The sequence below is a fragment of the Pseudoliparis swirei genome, chromosome 18 (genome assembly GCF_029220125.1).
Source record: "Pseudoliparis swirei isolate HS2019 ecotype Mariana Trench chromosome 18, NWPU_hadal_v1, whole genome shotgun sequence".
Classification (NCBI taxonomy): Eukaryota; Metazoa; Chordata; class Actinopteri; order Perciformes; family Liparidae; genus Pseudoliparis; species Pseudoliparis swirei.
In genome coordinates this window covers 10,444,921-10,464,792 of record NC_079405.1, presented here as the reverse complement: position 1 = coordinate 10,464,792, position 19,872 = coordinate 10,444,921, and the positions used below count along the sequence as shown (strand labels likewise).

The following is a 19,872-nucleotide window of genomic DNA, read 5'->3' as shown; positions in this document are numbered from 1 at the left end:
TGATTCTTTTGTGTGTAAACGAGAGTGAATTGAGAGGGGGGGGGGAGAAAAACAATTTTCAGGTGAATGTAATCAATTTATTTTCTGGATCCAAAAAAAGGTATTTGTAGCAAATGGGGGCAAAAAAACAAAACAATTCCATGGATAAAAGAAAGAAAATCTTTAAATGTACAACGCATCTTCCAACACTGATATCGTATGCTGACTATCACAGGGAGAGTATAAAATCAGTTTCTTCTGGTGTAGGGATTTGGAAAAATCCTCCATTCTGTAGCTGTATTCATTGGAGTCTCTTTGTGTGTTTTCGGTTCCCCGTCGGCCCATCCAGCATTTCATTAGTCCTCAGTGCCAACACCACATTGTCTTAGATCCTGTCACGGCTTTGCCTTAAGGTAATACCCTTATCTCTCTTTTAGTGTACATCTTGTTCCTATTCGCCACAATACCTCAAAACCAGTCTACTCTTCCCTTCCTCTCACTAACCTCCTCGATTTCACTTCCCCTTCATTCCTGCCTCACCTCTTCTTGTCTTTCTGAGGTGCGGGCTCAGGGCTTTTCCCCTCAGCCCCAGCCAGCTGTTTCTTAAGGTCCAACAGTTTGGCCACCTCGGCTGTGATGGCAGCCTTCTCCGCCTTTTGGGTTTTGAGTACTCGCACATTTTCCCCCTGTGGCAGACAACATGTCAGGGTTAACAGATTCATCACACCTTTCATTTGACCTTCAGCTTTTATAGACAGGTTGGCAGCTTTCATACAAAATTTAAAGCAATTCAGTAAGGCGTCAATTTGTGAGTTAGTAAATATACGCCTTTGTCTTGATTTGGAAATGATGGGAATTTAAACAATTAATCCCCAAAAATGTAATTGCATTCATAGTTGCGAGTAAACGCACAATTTCAAAGATCATGAAAAGCCAATACTATTTCAACCAATTGATTAAAAAAACTTAAACCGCACTAGATAATTCTACAAATAAAATTACTGATTAGATGAAGCTTTTAAAAATTAGCCACTATTTATTTCAGCGGCCAGCGGTTTGTTGCTCGTGATTTGGTTTTTCACGAAGATCGTTTTTGTGTGTGTGTTCCTTTACGGAAGATGCTCTCCGTTTTATTCCCGTTATGAAGATTATTATAAAGACGAAACAATTAAATTTGAATACATTTCGTCTCGTGTTCTGTTCGAATGACGGATTGATAAAATAAAAATAAAAATCGAAGAATTGTGTTTACGAGTGGCGGCTCAACTAACTCACCTGCTCAGTCACAGCCTGTGTGAGCTGCTTGGTTCTTTCTGGGTCCACTCCGTTCACCGACGCCACGGCAGCTGGCACAGCGGCCGGCTGGGTGCTGCTGGCGCTCTGAGCTGTCGTCTGAGAACACAAAGAATTTAGAACAAAATGTTTTAGAATTTGTGGCATTTTGACGGTTATTATTTCTAGAGATCTCTTGCATCATTTCAGACAATAGCACTCTTCACTCAAAACGTAGACATGATTTTATGAGTCATGAAGTGTGAATGGACAGTGAATCACGCTGGACACACGGAGATGAGGGTAATATTCTAAAAACGAGGACGTGTTAGTAAAGGCGTAAGCTAATCAATATTAACACGGCATAACCAGAGAGGAGTGACTCTTCAAACAAATACCACTCGATACCTTTTTTTTAGGTGGTTCATCTTCAGGCTAGAGGCAGACAGTTGGGAAGAGGTTTTGGAGAGGGATTATTTGTATCTATGTGATGGATGCGTAATACATCATTTAAACATTTACAGTGAGTTTGCGCTACATCATGTTTCAAAAGACAGATACTTCAATGTAGAAATTCATATGCGGGGCGACAGTCTGACAAAAGCCCCTGAATGGCCGCGAATTATCAATTCTTTCTCATTTCATCATTCATAAATAGTCAACCTATATTACTACAAGACCTGGATGAACTCATGCACAGCCCATTAGAGATCATAAACATCAAATACCTGCTGTCCGCCAAATCTCTTCTTCAACGCCTCAATCTGGTCCACCTCCAGTTTCTGAAACAACGGACTGACCTGGGAATGGAAGGGGTCGGCAGGGGGAACGAAAAAGGAGAAATTCAAAAGGATACATGTACAATTATTTCAAAAAATGTGCAATTGTCGTTCCAGCCGAAGGCAGGTGTTGCTGGAAAGTTTTACCTCGGGACTCTTTGTGCTCGTCTTGGAACAAAGAGGATTATGCAAGTAAGTAAGAAGATAACGATGTCTGAGACATTTGCAGAGTTTGGATCATGATCACAAATCCTCAATGCAGCGTTGCGTGATCTGTCAGAGAAGTTGTGTGCGCATTGTGTTCGTCTGCCATTAGAACCGTGTCGTCGGCTGTCCTCATCTCCAGAGCCCCGTTACAAATCACGAGAGCCTTGGAGATCTAATGCAGCGTTGGCAGGCTGCTGCAGACACCGGTCACCAAAATTAGGCCTGAAGGGACAAGTGGCCTGAGAGAAAATGGCTGAGCCCTAAAGACACGTTTAGGCTATTATTCTTACGTGTGTGTGTGTGTGTTTACACGACTACAATGTCCTCTAGAGTACTACAATATTGACAGTTAACTTGCATCCTCATTGTATCACCCAGCGTCAACATACAGGAGGGTCCGCAGGTATGAATGTATGAACTGTGTGTATGTGTGTGTGTGTGTGTGTGTGTGTACCTTCTTCAGGTTATACTCACAGTGCCAATGCGGTGGCCGGCACTCAGGCAACACACAAAGGTGCCAGTGCCTTGCAACATGGTATTGACGCAGGATGGAGGGGCATTGAGTTGATCCCTGATGGTCTGGCTGACAGCTGGCATGTACGGCAGCAGCATCACTGACAGCAAGCAGGCGATATTCACAGACACCCCGGTGACCGTGCCCGCACGCTGCCTGAAGAGGAGAGGCGGAGCTCAGTCAGTCGGACACATCATGAATCTAAATATTTTTCTTAAACAATGGATCAAAATGACATCCCATCTACTCCTCTTCTTGTCGACTGTTCATTACAAATACATGATTGTGCATGAAGGAATTCTTTTTCAAAAAGGTGAGCGGTTCGTCTCCGTTTTAATATAAAACGAGAATTTACATACACAGATCCGACTCCCTTGTGTGACTCTCCAGCTGTACATATTGTGTTGGCCAAGGCCTTCTCACCTCTCTGTGTCTCCTCCCTTAATCTTCTTCCAGGGTTCATTGACCTGAATGTACTGGTTGCCATGGCGAGAGATGTTGAGGATGTGTCTCAGAGCATCGCGGATTCTGGAAGAAAATTGATGATAATGTGACACTGACAGTCAACTTCAAGATTCAAGATTCAAGATGTTTTATTTGTCACATACACACACAGGGTGTGCAGTGAAATGAAAGTGGCAATGCTCAGCAGGAATGTGCAAGGGCAACAAGTACACACTATTTACAATAAAAAACACAATATTTACAGTACAATATTTACACTAAGTGTGTGTGTGTGTGTGTGTGTGCCTAAGAGGGGCAGTTGTGTGGGTCTATGTGGGGGTCCTGGTGAGGTCGGAGTTCACAGTCCTGATGGCCTGAGGAAAGAAACTCCGTCTCAGTCTCTCTGTTCTTGCAGCGTGACTACGGAGGCGCCTGCCTGACCGCAGCAGCTGAAACAGTCTGTTGTTGGGGTGGTGAGGATCCTTCATGATCCTGCCGGCTCTGGTTCTGCACCTCCTGGTGTACAAGTCCTGCAGGGTGGGGAGTGTAGTTCCAATAGTGCGTTCAGCCGAACGCACTACTCTCTGCAGAGCCTTCCTGTCCTGAGCGGAGCAGTTGCCAAACCAGGCTGTGATGCTTCCTGTCAGGACGCTCTCTACAGCTCCAGAGTAGAAGGACTGAAGGATCCTCTGGGAAACTTTAAATTTCCTCAGCTGCCTGAGGTGGTAGAGGCGCTGCCTTGCCTTTCTCACCAGAGTGTCTGTGTTCGTTGACCATGTCAGATCCTCGGTGATGTGGAATGATTCAGAATCTACGCAAGTCCAAATATCTAGCAGAATGTTTCACCGTCACTTTACAAATACACTACCGTTCAAAAGTTTGGAGTCATCCAGACAATTTTGTGTCTTCCATGAAAACTCACTTTTATTTATCAAATGAATTGAAAATTGAATAGAAAATATAGTCAAGACATTGACAAGGTTAGAAATAATGATTAATATTTGAAGAATTAATTTTGTTCTTCAAACTTCAAGCTCAAAGGAAGGCCAGTTGTATAGTTTATATCACCAGCATAACTGTTTTCAGCTGTGCTAACATAATTGCACAAGGGTTTTCTAATCAGATATTAGTCTTCTAAGGCGATTAGCAAACACAATGTACCATTAGAACACTGGAGTGATCGTTGATGGAAATGGGCCTCTATACACCTATGGAGATATTTCATTAGAAACCAGACGTTTCCACCTAGAATAGTCATTTACCACATTAACAATGTATAGAGTGTATTTTTGATTAATGTTATCTTTATTGAAAAAACAGTGCTTTTCTTTGAAAAATAAAGACATTTCTAAGTGACCCCAAACTTTTGAACGGTAGTGTACATTTTAAAACTTGTATCATTTTTAATGACTGAATTTGTCAAATTAAAGACAGGCAGAGTTTTACTTCTTAAAAGCCAGATTAAATAAATTGATATCCCAACATCAACCGTTTGACGGTCCATGAGCCTTACTTGACTTTGTCCAACAGCTGGATGTACTGCTGCAGCTCCCAGCCCACCAGAGCCAGGAGCGTCTTATCTTCCGGCTGTAGCTCCATCACAGGCACAATGCCCTCAAAGAACTTCGTGACAAACATGCCACCTCTGGAGGTGAGAGGGAGAAGGAGGTTTTAACAAGACAGATGAAAAGAAATGGGGGTCAGGGAAAAATATGGGAAAGGAGTGAGAAAGTCAGCGAGAGCAAAATAGGAGAAGGCCACGTGGTTTGACTTGTTAATTGTTTATAAATTATAAATTGTATTGCCAGATACACAGTGCTCTGCTAGTGTAAACTAACACAACCGTGTGCTGCATTGAGCCTCGCCACCGCTCCTTCATCGACCTCTACGTAGTAGCCGTGTCTGGACACAGTGATTTTTAAAAGGACTTTTATGTGTACATGAGGAAGAGGTTGGTAGCGAGAACGTTTTTGTCACGTCTGATGCAACGGACTGTTCTATATTTTACACATCTCTCAGCCTCTGAAGAAGGTCTGCCAGACAACTGTCAAATGTACAATGAACTGCAATTTTGATGCGTGAGCATGAACCTTTAGTGACCCGCATGACACATTTGTTTGAGTTTTTAAATTAGTGAAACTAATTTATGAAGACAAACTGAAGCCGTGAGATTTCTCCTCTTGGGATAATAAAGAGCAACATTCTCACTGTTACAATAACTGAGACATCGTAATCTCTAAAGTCATATTTGCCGCTGGTAAAAAAGGGCCTCGCCATGTCAATTTGTCAAGCTGACAAAGTGGACAATCAACGTTTCAACCAAACAACAGAAACATTTATGAATTTGAAAAAGCGGGCTAAAGATGGACACACTGTCACTAATGATGTAAAGATTGAGTAACTGGATCCAGGCAGGGACAGAAATAATTTCCTGAAGCAGAATACTTTTTTTTACCTCCAACACCTTAGGCCGGATGCAATCTACAAGATATTTTGGAACCAATTAGGCATCACCGTCGCTGCCCGAGACCAATTTTGAAGATCAAGGTACTTTGAAAAAAAAAAAGATGCTGAGAAAAATCTTTGATGTGGGATTTAATCCTGATGTTTAAAAAAATCATTTGAGGCGATGTAATTAGGGCTAAATTACACCATCCCAAATAAATTTAGAAAGCTAGGGTGAGTCACTTGTAATAGTTACTGCTCTAACAGACTTTATTTTCATTGAATAAAACAATCTGAAAACGTGGTTGTTAATTGGACTGGATGACAGTTTTGATGCATATTTACTTTTTGAGAGAAACCTCAAATTAACTTAATTTGAGCAATTTGGGAACAAGTAGCATGAGGAGATTGGTGCACGTTACCTTGTTCGGGACATCAATTGAATTCTGACCAAGGTCTAAAATCGACTATTTACTAATCACTTATGGAATGAAGGAATTAATTATAAAACATATGACTATCATCCACCTGTTGATGAAGTTTCCCAAGTTGTTGAGCAGCTCAGAGTTGTTCTTCAGAGCCATGTCGGCCCAGGAGAAGGCTGAGTCCTGTGTCTCTGGACGCACATAGAGGAGGTAGAACCGCCACACATCTGCAGAGATGCCCGCGTCCTTGGCCATGTCTCCAAACACACCCACACCACGGCTCTTGGAGAACTTTGTATCCTCGTAATTCAGATACTCTGTGGGAAAGTTAAAGCAGAAATTACTCCTCAAATTAGTCAAATAACACATTAGTAACAAATCAACTGGTGTAAAAAGGTGTTCACCAGTGGCAATGAGGTGGTTGACCAGAGTGTAGTTGTCCTGCGCTCCCAGAAGAGAGCATGGAAACACCACACTGTGGAAAGGCACATTGTCTTTGGCCATGAAGTTGTACAGCTCCACCTAGTGACAGAGACAGAACACTGCACTGAGGATGACATCATATTAGATCATCATGAGATCATCCAATTCAAAGAGGACTTATCAGCTCTCCCCAACCCCCATCTCTCTTTTTCTCCTTCTCTGTCACACACACACACACACACACACACACACACACACACACACACACACACACACACACACACACACACACACACACACACACACACACACACACACACACACACACACACACACACACACACACACACACACACACACACACACACACACACACACACACACACACACACACACACACACAGTTTTCCCTTTCTAAGTAAAGCTGCTGACAGCATCATGCCCTACAGAAACCTATGGAAGACTATTCATGTTGAGGCTTTAGACTTAAAATAGTCTCCATCACATTATACTGCGTGTGTATTGTAGCGGTGATTACAAAACTGACTGTGCATGTTATTTATAATCAAAGAGGGTATGTCTTCATCTGTTTCACATTAGGGCTATATGGGACCAGCAATTACAGTGTTCTTAACATGAGTGCAAAAGACCAGATGGAGCAATGAAAAAAGCAATCAGACCCACTGTGTGTTGCAAAGAGGACGCAATCTGTGCCAACCTTGTGCATCAGTACTCTGCTCGGCTAATAACTCCTGACGTGTGTGTGTGTGTGTGTGTGTGTGTGTGTGTGTGTGTGTTTTGGGGGAGGAGCCAGGGTCGAGCTGAATACCTGATTAGGATTCTTCCACCACTTCTCCCATTGGTCGGTGTAGTTGGCAGTAATGGACAGATAACCAATGGGAGCGTCAAACCACACGTAGAACACCTGCGGAAGCACCAGAGACGTTGTCTTAAATACATTTATTCTGGATCATTTGAAAGGAGGAATGGAAAATCCTAAAGATGCACATGATGACTTGAGTAAAATTCCCATATGCATTTGTCTTTGGAGACATTTAGATGAGAGTACTAAAAGAAGCGCCAGTGTTACATATTTAGACCCACAGCATCTCCCAGTGTGCTATTAGAGAGCACTGCAGTCGCATCAGCAACTGAACATTTGTAAACAGCTAGTGCATCGTCATTTTCAATGTTTAATTAGGAACCTGAATTAAGTGTTTGCATTCATTTTCTCCTCAGCAGGTAATTAAGCTGAGTGGTTGGGCTTTATTATGCTTCAATAAAAAACAAATTGGAGAGTGCATCTTTTCTACTCTAGAATTAACTATCAATAACAAATAGTTTTTACTTCGGGTGACCAAAGCAAACCTTCTCTTTAAAGTCAGGATGCGGTACTGGCGTTCCCCACTTCAGGTCCCTGGTGATGCAGCGAGGTTTGAGTCCATCACGCAGCCAGGAGCGAGTGATCTGTTTGGCATTTGCGGTCCAGTCTCCGGTGCTGATTGACTTGTCCAGCCACTGCTCCAACTGAGCCTCTAGCTGCGTGAGAGAATGAGCGACAATGAACATCATTACACCAAAACACTGCTCAAGAAAAGAGTAAAGACGTTTACGTCATAAAATGACAAGATAACAAGGTGTCTGACTATGAAATCTTCTATATACTTAATGGTTGTACTTTTTAAACAGACTAAAAACTCTGTAAGCAAAAAAAGCCATGTCTAAAGAATGGGCTACCCACGTTATTAGTTATGCAGTATGAAGAGCATACCTTTGGCAGGTCCAGGAAAAGATGTTTGGAGGACTGTACAGCTGGAGTCCGCCTGCAGACTTTACACTGGGGTTCCTGAAAGGGACAGCCGTCAGTACCGAGCGAACAGAAATGTGATATCAATTTGCCAACGCGGATTCATCATGCTCTTGCTCTCGCCTTTTATCGTCCACACGCTCCTTCTAACTCACCCTCAGCTCCACAGCATTGATGAGCCGCCCGCACTTGTCACACTGGTCACCACGAGCTTCTGGGTAGCTGCAGTTGGGACAGATGCCCTCTACGAAGCGGTCGGCGAGGAAGCGCTTGCAGCTTTCACAACGCAGTTGCTCCACCGTGTCTTCCAGGAGGAAACCATGCTTGTGAAGTCGCCAGAAAATATTTTGGGCAATCCTGAAAAGGATAAGAGAGGACAAAAATAGTTAGAGGGTTGTGCACGGGATGCAATCACAACATCGTAGTGAACAAGGTGCATGAACATACTGGCACATTTTATGTGGGAACTAACTAGTCAGTAAAACCCCAAAACCCTTTTGTTTTCCCAACTCAAATTAAAACAACTCTTCCCTGTTGGCTAGAAAAGTATGTACATTGTTTTTGATCAATATAGCAAAACATGTAGCCATAGAAATAATAATATAAATAATAGGGAGATAGGAAAAAGTATGTGCTATTAGTTTGTTCAAATTAAACATGAAGTAAAATGTTACTAAAGCTTATGGCAACCTTTAGTGTTGGATTTGCAAATATAAAACCCAGCATCTAAAGTACCTTTCATGATTCAAGACACAAGTCTTTAATCTGTGGGCTGTTTTCACTTCTCAAAGAAAAAGATTGTGGTGCATGCTGTTTGATGCCTTTTATGTTTTACTTATAAAAGAAAAGCCCACAAAACAACACACATTGTTATCCCTGTAATCCTTGCTATGTGCAAGTTTAAGGATTAAAGTCTCCTCTTCACTGAAGAATGAATATAAATAAATATTAAAAAACACATCTTTCACCATCTTATTTCAAATAAGATGGTGAAATATACTTTGTGGTCTTTAAAACCCAGACAACCAAAACATAATCTGACACCTGATCCATACACACTCTGACAAGAAGCCACTGCAACTCCATTGTTTCAATAATTCCTTAGAGCAACAATCCATAACTTTGAAACGATTAATTTTCCCTCTAGACTTGAGTTACTGCATCAATATTTACTACTAAACGTCCCAAACTATGAACCGTCCAATGTATTTGGTCCTGTATTGACTCTGCCATTGCCTTTCCTTTCTGTTAACTGAAAAGTTAAGTACTAAAAAGCAATACAGTTTCTTAAAAAACACATACAATCTAATAATGAAAGAAAGCCTCACGTGACTGAATCCCCCCCCCACCCCAACACACACACACCTTTGTTATTAACATGTACTCAGGAGAGCATGATAACTGTAGTTGCAGACAGATTGATAATGTGTCTCAAGCTTGTTGGCTTTTATTCTTTTGTTTGGTAAATGTCAGAAGCAATGACCCACATTCTATAATCAGGGTGAATAATCTCTGAGATTAAGGAGAGTAGAATGTATGCTTGAGAGGGCTAGACAACCACACCAGTTTCTACTGTAAGACTATAGTGATCTTATGTTATGTAACTTTATAGTATGCCAATGGAAGCGTGTTTGCCCTTTTACACCAAAGCCAAGCTGATTAGAACCACAAGCCACCCAAGAGAAGACCCAGGTCGCCGAGAGAAATCTGGATTATTATTGGAGAACTCCCTGTTCAGCTTTATCTTAATCTTTATCATTGTTGTGTGATGAAGGAAATGCCCCGTCTTTACATTTTTCACATAACCATGGATTAGATACATTTTTAAAACCCCATTCCCTCTTTTCTCTTCCCCTGCTTCCACTTACTCAGTCTGCTTTTCGGTTGTGGTTCTGCCAAAAAAGTCGAAGTCGATCTGGAACCACTTGTAGATGTTAGAGTGAATGGCGTGGTACTTGTCGCAGATCTGCTGCGGTGTCAGACCCTCCTCTCTGGCCTTGTTCTCTGTAGCTGTGCCATACTCGTCTGTGCCACATACATACAGGATGTTCCAGCCTCGCAGACGGCCATACCTTTGAGGAGAAGACGGACACATGTGAGTCAGTACAGGAAGATATAACAGGGATGGCAGAAAGATGCACTAAAGATTAAAGAAATGTAGAAAGAATGAAAAAAGACAAAAAGAGCGATGACGATGGGGAGTTAGAGTGAATACGTGATGCCAAGTGAGGAAGAAAGCAGGATGAGTGGAGAATGAATGACCAGTTAGAAAGGACGAATAAAAGACCCTTTCATTGTATTGTTGAGAAGGCCTTTAAAATACATTACAGGTTTGCATATGCCGGACAGCCTGTACATCATAAATGCACAAGATTGTGTATACTCTTGTGTACATGTTTGGTAAAAGACATTGATATTTTGTTCATGAATAGCAGTACCTATAGGATGTAGACAAAATAAAAGGAGTCACAAGCGTTATACCTGCAGAAGGTATCAGCGCTGAGGACGCAGCCAATGATGTTGCCCAGGTGGGGGACGTTGTTGACGTACGGCAAGGCACTGGTCACGAGGAGGTTTCGCTTGCCCTCCTCTGGCAAACTGATGGGAAACACAGATATGGGGTTTTAAGAGACACTAGAGGTGGGGCACACATTTCAACTAATAGATACCCCAATCAAAAATTAAACTCCAGTTGATTACTTAGGTTAGGATAATCTTTTTTTGAAATGTTTTAATATGCAAATAACACATCATTTTATTAAATATATGTGGTAATTTGCATACATTTCCAGAAGAGAAAGGGGAATTTTGAATATCTCTTTGCATCACTCCATAAACCAGAAAAGATTATCAGAAACCATAATTTATTTTCACATTTTCTAAGAATAAAATGTTCCAATAATCCAGATATGAATGATATATGAACAAAACATTCGTAAAAATGTAATGTGTATAGGAAAGTAACCGTAACATGGTTGGTAAGCGCGACTGAAGTGAGCACTTCGTAAGAGAAAAAACGTAATTCTAGAAAACAGACATTTCCATACATTTTTCACATGAAGACAGTACAGAAGAATAGTGTAAAACAATGCAACTCATAGATTTTGCTGTGAAATGTCCCCAATAGATTTACTTTCCACCAGTTTGAAAGAAGACATTTTATGGAAGCAAAAGAGCTCCAAATTTCAAAATTTAACAGAGCATGAAAACATGTCTCACCTCAATATTCCCATCTTGTAACTCTTTAAGAGTTGTGTCTACAGCCTCAGGGTCATATCTCGACATGTTCCAGCCCAATTCACTCGACTCTTCAGCTCGTAAATTTTTTTCTTTTCAGGAGTTTGTACGAGTCGCTAGATTCAGCGACATGAAGTTGCGAGGTAATATTCTAGTTTGTGGGTCTTCGGTGATGTGATCATCACAACATCAAATATCAAATATCATCCTTAACTATTAACCTCCACCATACACACTCTCTGACCCCTGAATAAGAGCCTCTGCTTAGTGTCTAGCATGGGAAACGTGTTATGACTTACATGGGGTGCTGTCTGTCTGTAGCCAAAGGACCGTCGGTCAAACCTTTGCTCCAGGTTAGAGCAGCTGCCTCCATCTCCTCTACGGACACCACACGCTCACTTTCCTCACCCTAAACAAACATTTAGACACAGAGAATCATCGGCTGGGAATTAAACAAAGACCAGCTTGTAAGTGTATTAATCTCCCCAAATAGATAATTCTGGTTTAATCTGGCAAATTTATTAACTTTTCATGATTACAATTCTATTTTTAAACCCTCTAAATTGTACTTTGAGTAATTTCCATCAGATAAAAATCATTTGAAATGTTAGAATGTCTCACAAAGACTGAACTTGATATCAAAATTAGCTCCATATAAACACGACGTTAACAAGCAAAACATAAGAAGCGCTGCATTATATCCTAAGTGTTAGTATCGTGTTCAGTATTTTTCAACATCTGTTATGGTTTTGAAGAGAGTTGCTCAAGTTCCCGACCCTATTGATGACCGTCCCTAGAATCCTACAGAATGGAGATGTGTCCTTTCTAACAGGGGCCATCCTTTTCAAGAACCGCCAATGTTTCAGAATTATATCACCAACTCCAACTTGATCTTTTGACCTCAAACCCAAAGCATTAAGCAAACCCAATACGCACACCCCGCCATTTCCTCTGACAGGGAGTGCGGCTGCTAACATTTAATTTACACCTGTTAAAATCCTCCCATGCTCACACAAGAGAGAGAACAGAGGTTAAAGAAAAAGTGATGTAACCTCTACATGCTTTCATACAGCCAGGTTAACTCTAAGACAGAAGTTGCACCTGCTTTACAGGAGAGCAATGCTTATTTTAGGTGAAGTGAATACGAGCCGCGCAACCCTTTGAATGCATTAAATGTTTCCTACAATCTACGGTGAGGTGAAGACTTAGAATGTGGGAAAGGATACGTGTGACAGGACATGTGTTTTGCACGGTGTTGTTTGTGTTCGTGCATCTATAGATCTCGAGGAAAATAAGGCAAGACGTATTCTTGGAAAGCTCCCAGAGCGTACATGTTTCCTGAGGCGAAAGCACACGTGTAGTTAGTCCCTGAAGCATCTCAAATGTGTGATCAGTAAGAATGCTTTAAGTCAGATCGTTATCCCAATGATCTGATACCTCAGCAGGGTTGCTGTTGCATGGCTGCCTGTCTCTGCACTGCCTGCTCGGAGGTGCAGGCTGCCTCTGCATGAAGATCTTCATGCCCTGCAGGCCTTTCCCCTGCAGCACTTTCTGAGCAGCAGACTGGCAACTGTGCATGACAACCCCGCGGTCAAACCAAGCCTTCACAGACATGCGCTCGCCTGGAAGATGGAAAAAGGGCAGGGAAATGGTGGGGGTGGGGGTATTGGGGAACACAAAAAAAGGAAATTGAAAGGAAGCAGTAAGGGGCGTTAAAACACAGAGATCACAAAATTCTAAATAAGACATTTACAAAATTAAATTAATGAAGATAATGAAGGAAAACAGAAAAGAACCATTTTAAATAAGGATAGAAGCACAATTGAAGTGTAAAGAAATTTTTCTTCATTTATAGATGGCCAATTACAGAAAATTGTAAAGTGTATTAGTACTTACCCAATGCTAGTGAAGGGTCAGATAAAATGGGGTAGAGCGCAGCCCACAAAACAACATCGGCCACTGAAACAGCTTCCTGAAACACAACATTATTTCTGTTAGCAATTAACACACACAATTCCTGAACACGCCATGTGTCCTTTGCCCTCATCACATCAAAAACCTAACCGCTATTTGTGCTTGAATCTCACTAAATATGAAGTGTGCTCTGCTGCGACTGCCTCGGTGTGTGTGCATACCAGTGTTCTTTTAGCTTTGCACAGGGTTCCTCCGAGCCATGCCAATCACCAAGAGACTTAACATGACATATTTCTGAACACATGAAATATATATGACAGACGCAGATGACTAGTTGCCACAAGGGCTTCAAATACCACAGAGAGCTGATCCCCACGCCCACACACAGGCACATCTGCTACATGAGGGGGCTCCTCCCCAGATGAGTCTTTTTAAACTTAAAAATACATCACTAGCATCTAACATCAGCAGCTGGAAAAAAAGAAAGGAATAAAAATAAATGTTGCCGGAGGAGCCTGATGTGGCACAGAGGAGATGCTCAGTTTAGCTCCGCTGAGCTTCCAAAGAGACATGATGCATTTTTTACTTGTTGAAATAATATATAGCCTGAACCAGCCTTCTTTGAGTGAGTATGCCTGTCTGTACATGGATAACTAAATTGGCACTGAAATATTGGTCGTGCACTAGCTAAACAGGGATGTTGGTGCTGTACCCCAGTTAAATATGGCGTGTTCCCCTCGCTCAAGCTCTGCTCCATGTAGTCTAGGGGTCCTTGGAGGACCGTGGACACCTCGGATCCTTTCCCCTGCAGCACTGCCATGTGAAGGCCCTGTAGCAGTGGAGGCTGCACAAATAAAAAAGACACAAAAAGAGGGAATTGATTGAGTGACATTGGATCACGCTGTAAGCCAGAGAAGCATGACTGAGGTTAAACAATTTGTCTTCTTAAAGCCTACAGAGCATGCTGATAGATTTCTACAGTACATTGTTCTTTTGAAAGCGTGAGCTTTAATCATTTAGCTGTGTGGATTTCTGTGCCCGTTGGCAAGACATTGAGGAACAGTAAGAGGATTCTGCTGAAGACAATGTACAAATGCATGAACTGACATGAGTGGAATATTTTATACATCTGATTATGAGGCAAAATGAAAGGTTTTATGAAGAGCTTACCTGAAGATCTGTGGCCTCCCATTCAAGCCACTGATTACAAAGCTCACTGGCGTCTTGTCCACTTACTTCAAACAGGTATCTAAGGAGTTTCAAATGGAAAACTGAAGGAAGTCCCGTCAATCAGTTTCAACTTGTTTGGTTGAAAAAAAATATATATATTTGATGTACCAAACAAACAACCATAATGACATCTTCACATTTAGGACTTAATTACAGTGTGACTCAAAATGTTATTGCCATGAAATCATTCAGTCAAATTCATTTAACATTTCACATATTTTCTTCCAGGCCTCCGTTTAAAGTATAATTGCCATATTTTGAAATTAATACGCTGCCAGATCCGTCACATTCATCCTATTCAATTACATATGAACATGGATGTGTATGACTGGTATAAATGGTAAATGGACTTGTTTAGCGCCTTTCTAGTCCTCCGACCACGCTTTACACTACATGTCACATCGACATGGACCGGAGGAGCTTGCGATCAAAGACAACCTGCTCTGCCCCTGAGCCACAGCGGGTATCGAGGTATACAGTATAATTTAGATTTTATTTGCCCAGGTTTTGAGATATCCAACTCAAATTTAATTTACAGGGCTCACAGCACTAAAGCCGTAGCAATTACAGCCTGAGCTCTCTACATGACGAGATACCAATTGAGATAAGTGAAAAGCTATTTTTCCAAGTGAACATTTAGGATGTTGCATATCTGAAACATTATATAGAGGCAATGATTAGCAGCTTCCACATTCATGCCAACTTGGCATTGACATTCATATATGAAGGTCCATAGTCTACTGACCGGCAGATGGCATTAGGGCTAAAAAGGTGCAGACCACCGGGCAGGAGCAGGGCTGGCAAGGCTGGACGGCTAAGGAAGGGCACCACTCTCTCTGGAAGTAAAAAATAAATCACAATGTTCACTCAGTATACGCACAACAGCAGAAAGGATTGTTATGCGGATAAGCCTGTTTCTAGATGAGTTTGACTGGATTCTTCAACAGTGATCATCATGCTGCAAACCACCTTTCTAATGGGTGTCTTGAGAGAGAGAGAGAGAGACTAATTTATGTCAACACTTCATTAGTTCCTTATATTATATTTAAATCCAATGCTACATCTTCAAGGCTAACTAATAACACAAGATTTCCCAAATGGTTAAAGGATAATTTGAGGTCAAATTCTCAGCCTCTATACTTTACTAATTATTAGAATAACCTATGAAGAACACAATGGTCAATTAGAGGGTCATGGATTTCATCATCCCAATCTGTAATTTATCTTCACATGAGGTTTTCTTTTTACTGGTGCCTTCACTTCAACAACACCATTTGATATGATAAGGTGACTCTAGAATTCAATACAGCAGAAATGTGAACAATTCCAAATGCATTCACCAAAATGAATATGCAATTAATCATTTGCAGGGCTCCAGACTGCGACCAAATGGTCGCATTTTGCGCCTAAAATTAGACACAGTGCGAGTACATTTTTCATCAACTCGCGCATGCGCGACCAGTAAATTAGCAGATTTTTTTTGTTTTTGTTATTAAATATTTTTGTTGCTGACAAACTTGTTCTACACTTCAGCCCACTATAGTTAGCGGTAATGCCTGAATGACTGGTTTGCTAACCGACATTAACTCCAGAAGAAGAAGAAGGGAGACGAAAACAGAAGAAGAAGGCTGGCCTGTGTGTGAGAGCGGGGGGGGGGGGGTGGGGGGGGGGAATGATTGACAGCTGGAAGGGGGGGTATGACCACGGTTATAGGCTAATGTGTGAAAAGAAATGTGCTGATAAGACTGGCACTACACAATTAAAACACGACACGCTGATCAAACACAACGCCAGTCTGAAACATAAAATGTGCCGCGACCTGTGCAATGAAAGTGCAGCTCCACTCCCAGTCGCATTCAGAAGACAAGAGGCTGCTAACCAGTGCGCCGAGGAGGCCGAATTGCTATTGACGTTTAACACGGTGTATTTCATTGCCGAAGAAGAACTGCCTTTTACGAAATTTAAAGGCCAACTTGATCTACAAAGGAAGAATGGTGTAAAACTAAACGCAACATTCAATAACGACACAGCATGCGCACAGTTTGTTGGCATCATCGCAGATACACTGAAACGGAAGACCTACGAGAAGATTAAGGACGCTCCTATCTGTCAATCATGATTGATGGGGACACAGATACGTCAACAAAAGAGTGTGAAATCATATATGCCAGGATCCTGCAACAAGGGAAACCAACAAATGTTTTGATTGGCCACATCGAAGTGCAACATGCACATGCTCACGGTATGTTTTCTCTCAAATTATGTTCAAACTCAATACAGTAACTTCTGAAGAGTTCTCTGTTGTGAATGTTTTGCAGTTCATGAAGGCAAACAGGCATAATATTGTATATTGTCAAATTATTTATCAGTAATACAGTAAAAATGATGGGAAAACTTTGCAAGTCGATTTATAGTGTGCACCCCTAAAATTTTAAGTTAGGGGCCACTGTGCTCCTAGTAAAAAAAGTTAGTCTGGAGCCCTGATTTGATAAATAAGAAAATACAGATCATCTGAGATTATCTCAGTTCAATCAACCCACTACTTTCTTGTTCCACAGATTTCTAACTAAATAAATAGTGACTTATATAAAACAATGTACTTCCAAACCTAATATGGAGTGGCCCTTCATTCATAAACTGGGGCTGCATGCCAGATGGTCTTGGTTATCTATCTCTGTGATCCAGCTCCCTCATCTCTCGCAGCATAAGCCCAAAGCGGAGATGTATTACTGTTGAATTATAATCTTATTCCTTACACAGCAGCATCTACATGATGTTCCACAAGACAATGCATCTAGTGAGAAATACCCACAGTCACAGTGTCTTAAACGTCTTTAAAAACGAGTTAAAAGGGCTCCTTGCGTAAAAACAGCCTCTCTTTGGAAAACAGTTTCAACTATTGGTCACATGGCCATTAAAGGAAGGACGGGCAATTTGGTTGAAATCAAGATCAACGTACAGATGTTTTCTTTATTTTCTCTCTTCATAAATTAGCCTTTTTTCTTTTTTATACAAATGAGTTTTCAGGTCTTTTGCAGTTTCTTTGTTGGGTGCCGGCTGAACGGCCTATAAGTGATGATATGCCTGATCGGATACTGAACTGAAACGGTTGGTAGGTTCAATACAGCCTCACTGCGCTTTGGAAAAATATAATTTTTCCAACAAGACTAATTAAAGCAACCGTTTCAGCATTGCAAACTTGTGTTTAAATATAGAGTTTAAGTAGTACACCTTTTTAAACATGCTAGGTATTGGGTTTGACCAGTGCTGGAAAGTACATTAGCATAACTTCAAACACTGTATTTAAGTGGAACTTTAAGGTAATTGAACTTCACTTGAGTATTACTATTCTATACACCTTTATACTTCCACTTCTAATATTGTACTTTTTACTCCCGCAGCCTACATTTAGGTAATAGTTTAATGTAATAATTACTTTACAGGTTTACAGCTTTTAGGACCTAATTTTATTCGCAAAGTTTATTTACCACATGTTTACAGTTCTTCGTAATGTGGGTCTATGGGGAAAATACTTCTTGGGTCCAATGGCATTACGTGACGGATCAGGAGGTAGTATTGCCACGGTTTGGCTATGTGGAGGCTGGGTGTAGTTAGGACCAGCTGTGGGGGTATGTGGGGGAGTGGCTCAGGAAACAGGTGGCAATAGGCCTAATTGGCCTCAGCTGCAGGATATCAGCTAATCAGTGTCTCTACATTATATGAGGTGGCATCGGGATGGAGGCACGGGATCGGCAAACTGATTATTGGAAAGAAGAACACTTTATTTAGGAGGGCCTTTTGTCACTGTATGTTTACACTTTAATGGTCTGCCTTTGAAGACGCAGTGAGTCGCCAACGAGCCACCGCTGCAGACAAACAGCGCGGGAATACAGTGTGGAGAACCGACGCATCTTCTCTTTTTACTCGGTGAATGAAAGATGTATTTCGACCAAACCAGAATTTATGATTGTTTGAAACAGTGGAAAGACTAACAGATTATTGTTTTTGGCCAGTTTGTGTTTGTTGAGTTTAAATACAGTTTGTTAACAAGTTAAAGAAGCAATAAGTCTGTCTATATTTGGTAGAAGAGAGAGACTTGGATTCAGGATGTGTGTGGTTGTATTTTTCTGTTTAGGTCACATTGTGAGTTTATTGCATTCATCAGAGGGAGAGAAATCACCCCTGGCACACAAGTAATCCTGGTACATAGAGGCAGAGCCTAATGCTAAAATTATAGCCATGGTTGGCACATCTCAAAGGGGAAAACAGTACTTGGCACGACACAAGCACAATTTAACAGCAAAAGAGCAACCCCCTTTTCTCCTTCAGTGGACTCAATTTACCATCAGCATTGATTCAACATCCACATCAAATGTGGCAAATGTTCCCCTTTTGAATAACTGGAATTGACAAAGGAATATAATTTATCAATGTGTAAATTCCCAGATGTGTCGGTGTAATAACCTGAATGCAACAATGCTCATTCAGAGATAATCACTATATTCGTGTACTAACGTTAGGTACAAAAAAGAAGATATTTGATTGTGTCTGACACACAACTGGAAGTTAACAGTGAAATAAACAATTCAGGTAAACCCGGGACTGTTCCAGGCATGAAAGGAATGCTGTTGTTTACTGGACAGGTAGGATGTCAACAGCTGTTTGACTGTACTGCGATACAAAAGCTACACGGGAAAAAAACAGCACTTTAACAAAACAAACAAAGCAGTGGTGTGCAAGAAGAGTTCTCGCTGCTTCTCAGATATTGACAGTTAGCACTTGATCAGAACTACAAATAACTCACATTTGCTTTCTCTTCCAGATTCACAAACTCAGCTAAAATTTGACAGCCCCCCCCCCCCCTTACAATGATACGTTATAATAAGTTATTGGTCATCAATTATAATTAAATTAGGTCTAATGTTTAGCTAACCGTGCTTTCTTACCTTCGTGGTTGACATACTGGACGTCACAATGAACTCCGGTCACTTCTAGAGCAGCTAACACCTTGAGGCAGTGCGGGTTGCCTTCACTGACGAAGAGCTTCATCTGGCCGATGAATACTTGGACTTGATACTAGCTTTACGGCGGCAATATTTATTTTACTTTAAAACGAGACAAGAAGCAGCTGGTTGTAACTTTGCTGGTGAACGTGGTACCACCCACACGCTGATGCAAGAACGGTTGGCCCTTTTA

General features: G+C 41.3%; 1 protein-coding gene across 3 annotated transcripts; it reads right to left on the bottom strand.

Moving 5' to 3' along the window:
• Positions 1–63: 63 nt before the first annotated feature.
• On the bottom strand, positions 64–19,836 carry mars1 (methionyl-tRNA synthetase 1). 3 transcript variants are annotated; one of them, XM_056437316.1, is made up of 22 exons: positions 19,623–19,836; positions 15,422–15,512; positions 14,617–14,695; positions 14,159–14,290; positions 13,429–13,504; positions 12,970–13,154; positions 11,832–11,941; positions 10,777–10,893; positions 10,164–10,367; positions 8,451–8,652; positions 8,260–8,334; positions 7,857–8,027; positions 7,318–7,413; positions 6,470–6,587; positions 6,169–6,382; positions 4,709–4,840; positions 3,175–3,279; positions 2,712–2,907; positions 1,980–2,051; positions 1,660–1,686; positions 1,255–1,371; positions 64–665 (listed from the first exon to the last, which is right to left on the bottom strand). In XM_056437316.1, exons 1-22 carry the CDS (start codon positions 19,723–19,725, stop codon positions 516–518), a joined length of 2,772 nt encoding a protein of 923 aa, XP_056293291.1. In that variant the 5' UTR covers positions 19,726–19,836; the 3' UTR covers positions 64–515. The 3 variants fall into 3 exon arrangements, with proteins under 3 accessions (XP_056293291.1, XP_056293293.1, XP_056293292.1); XM_056437318.1 differs by having other exon boundaries at positions 14,617–14,717; positions 19,623–19,728; XM_056437317.1 differs by lacking the exon at positions 1,660–1,686.
• Between the last annotated feature and the right edge of the window lie 36 nt (positions 19,837–19,872).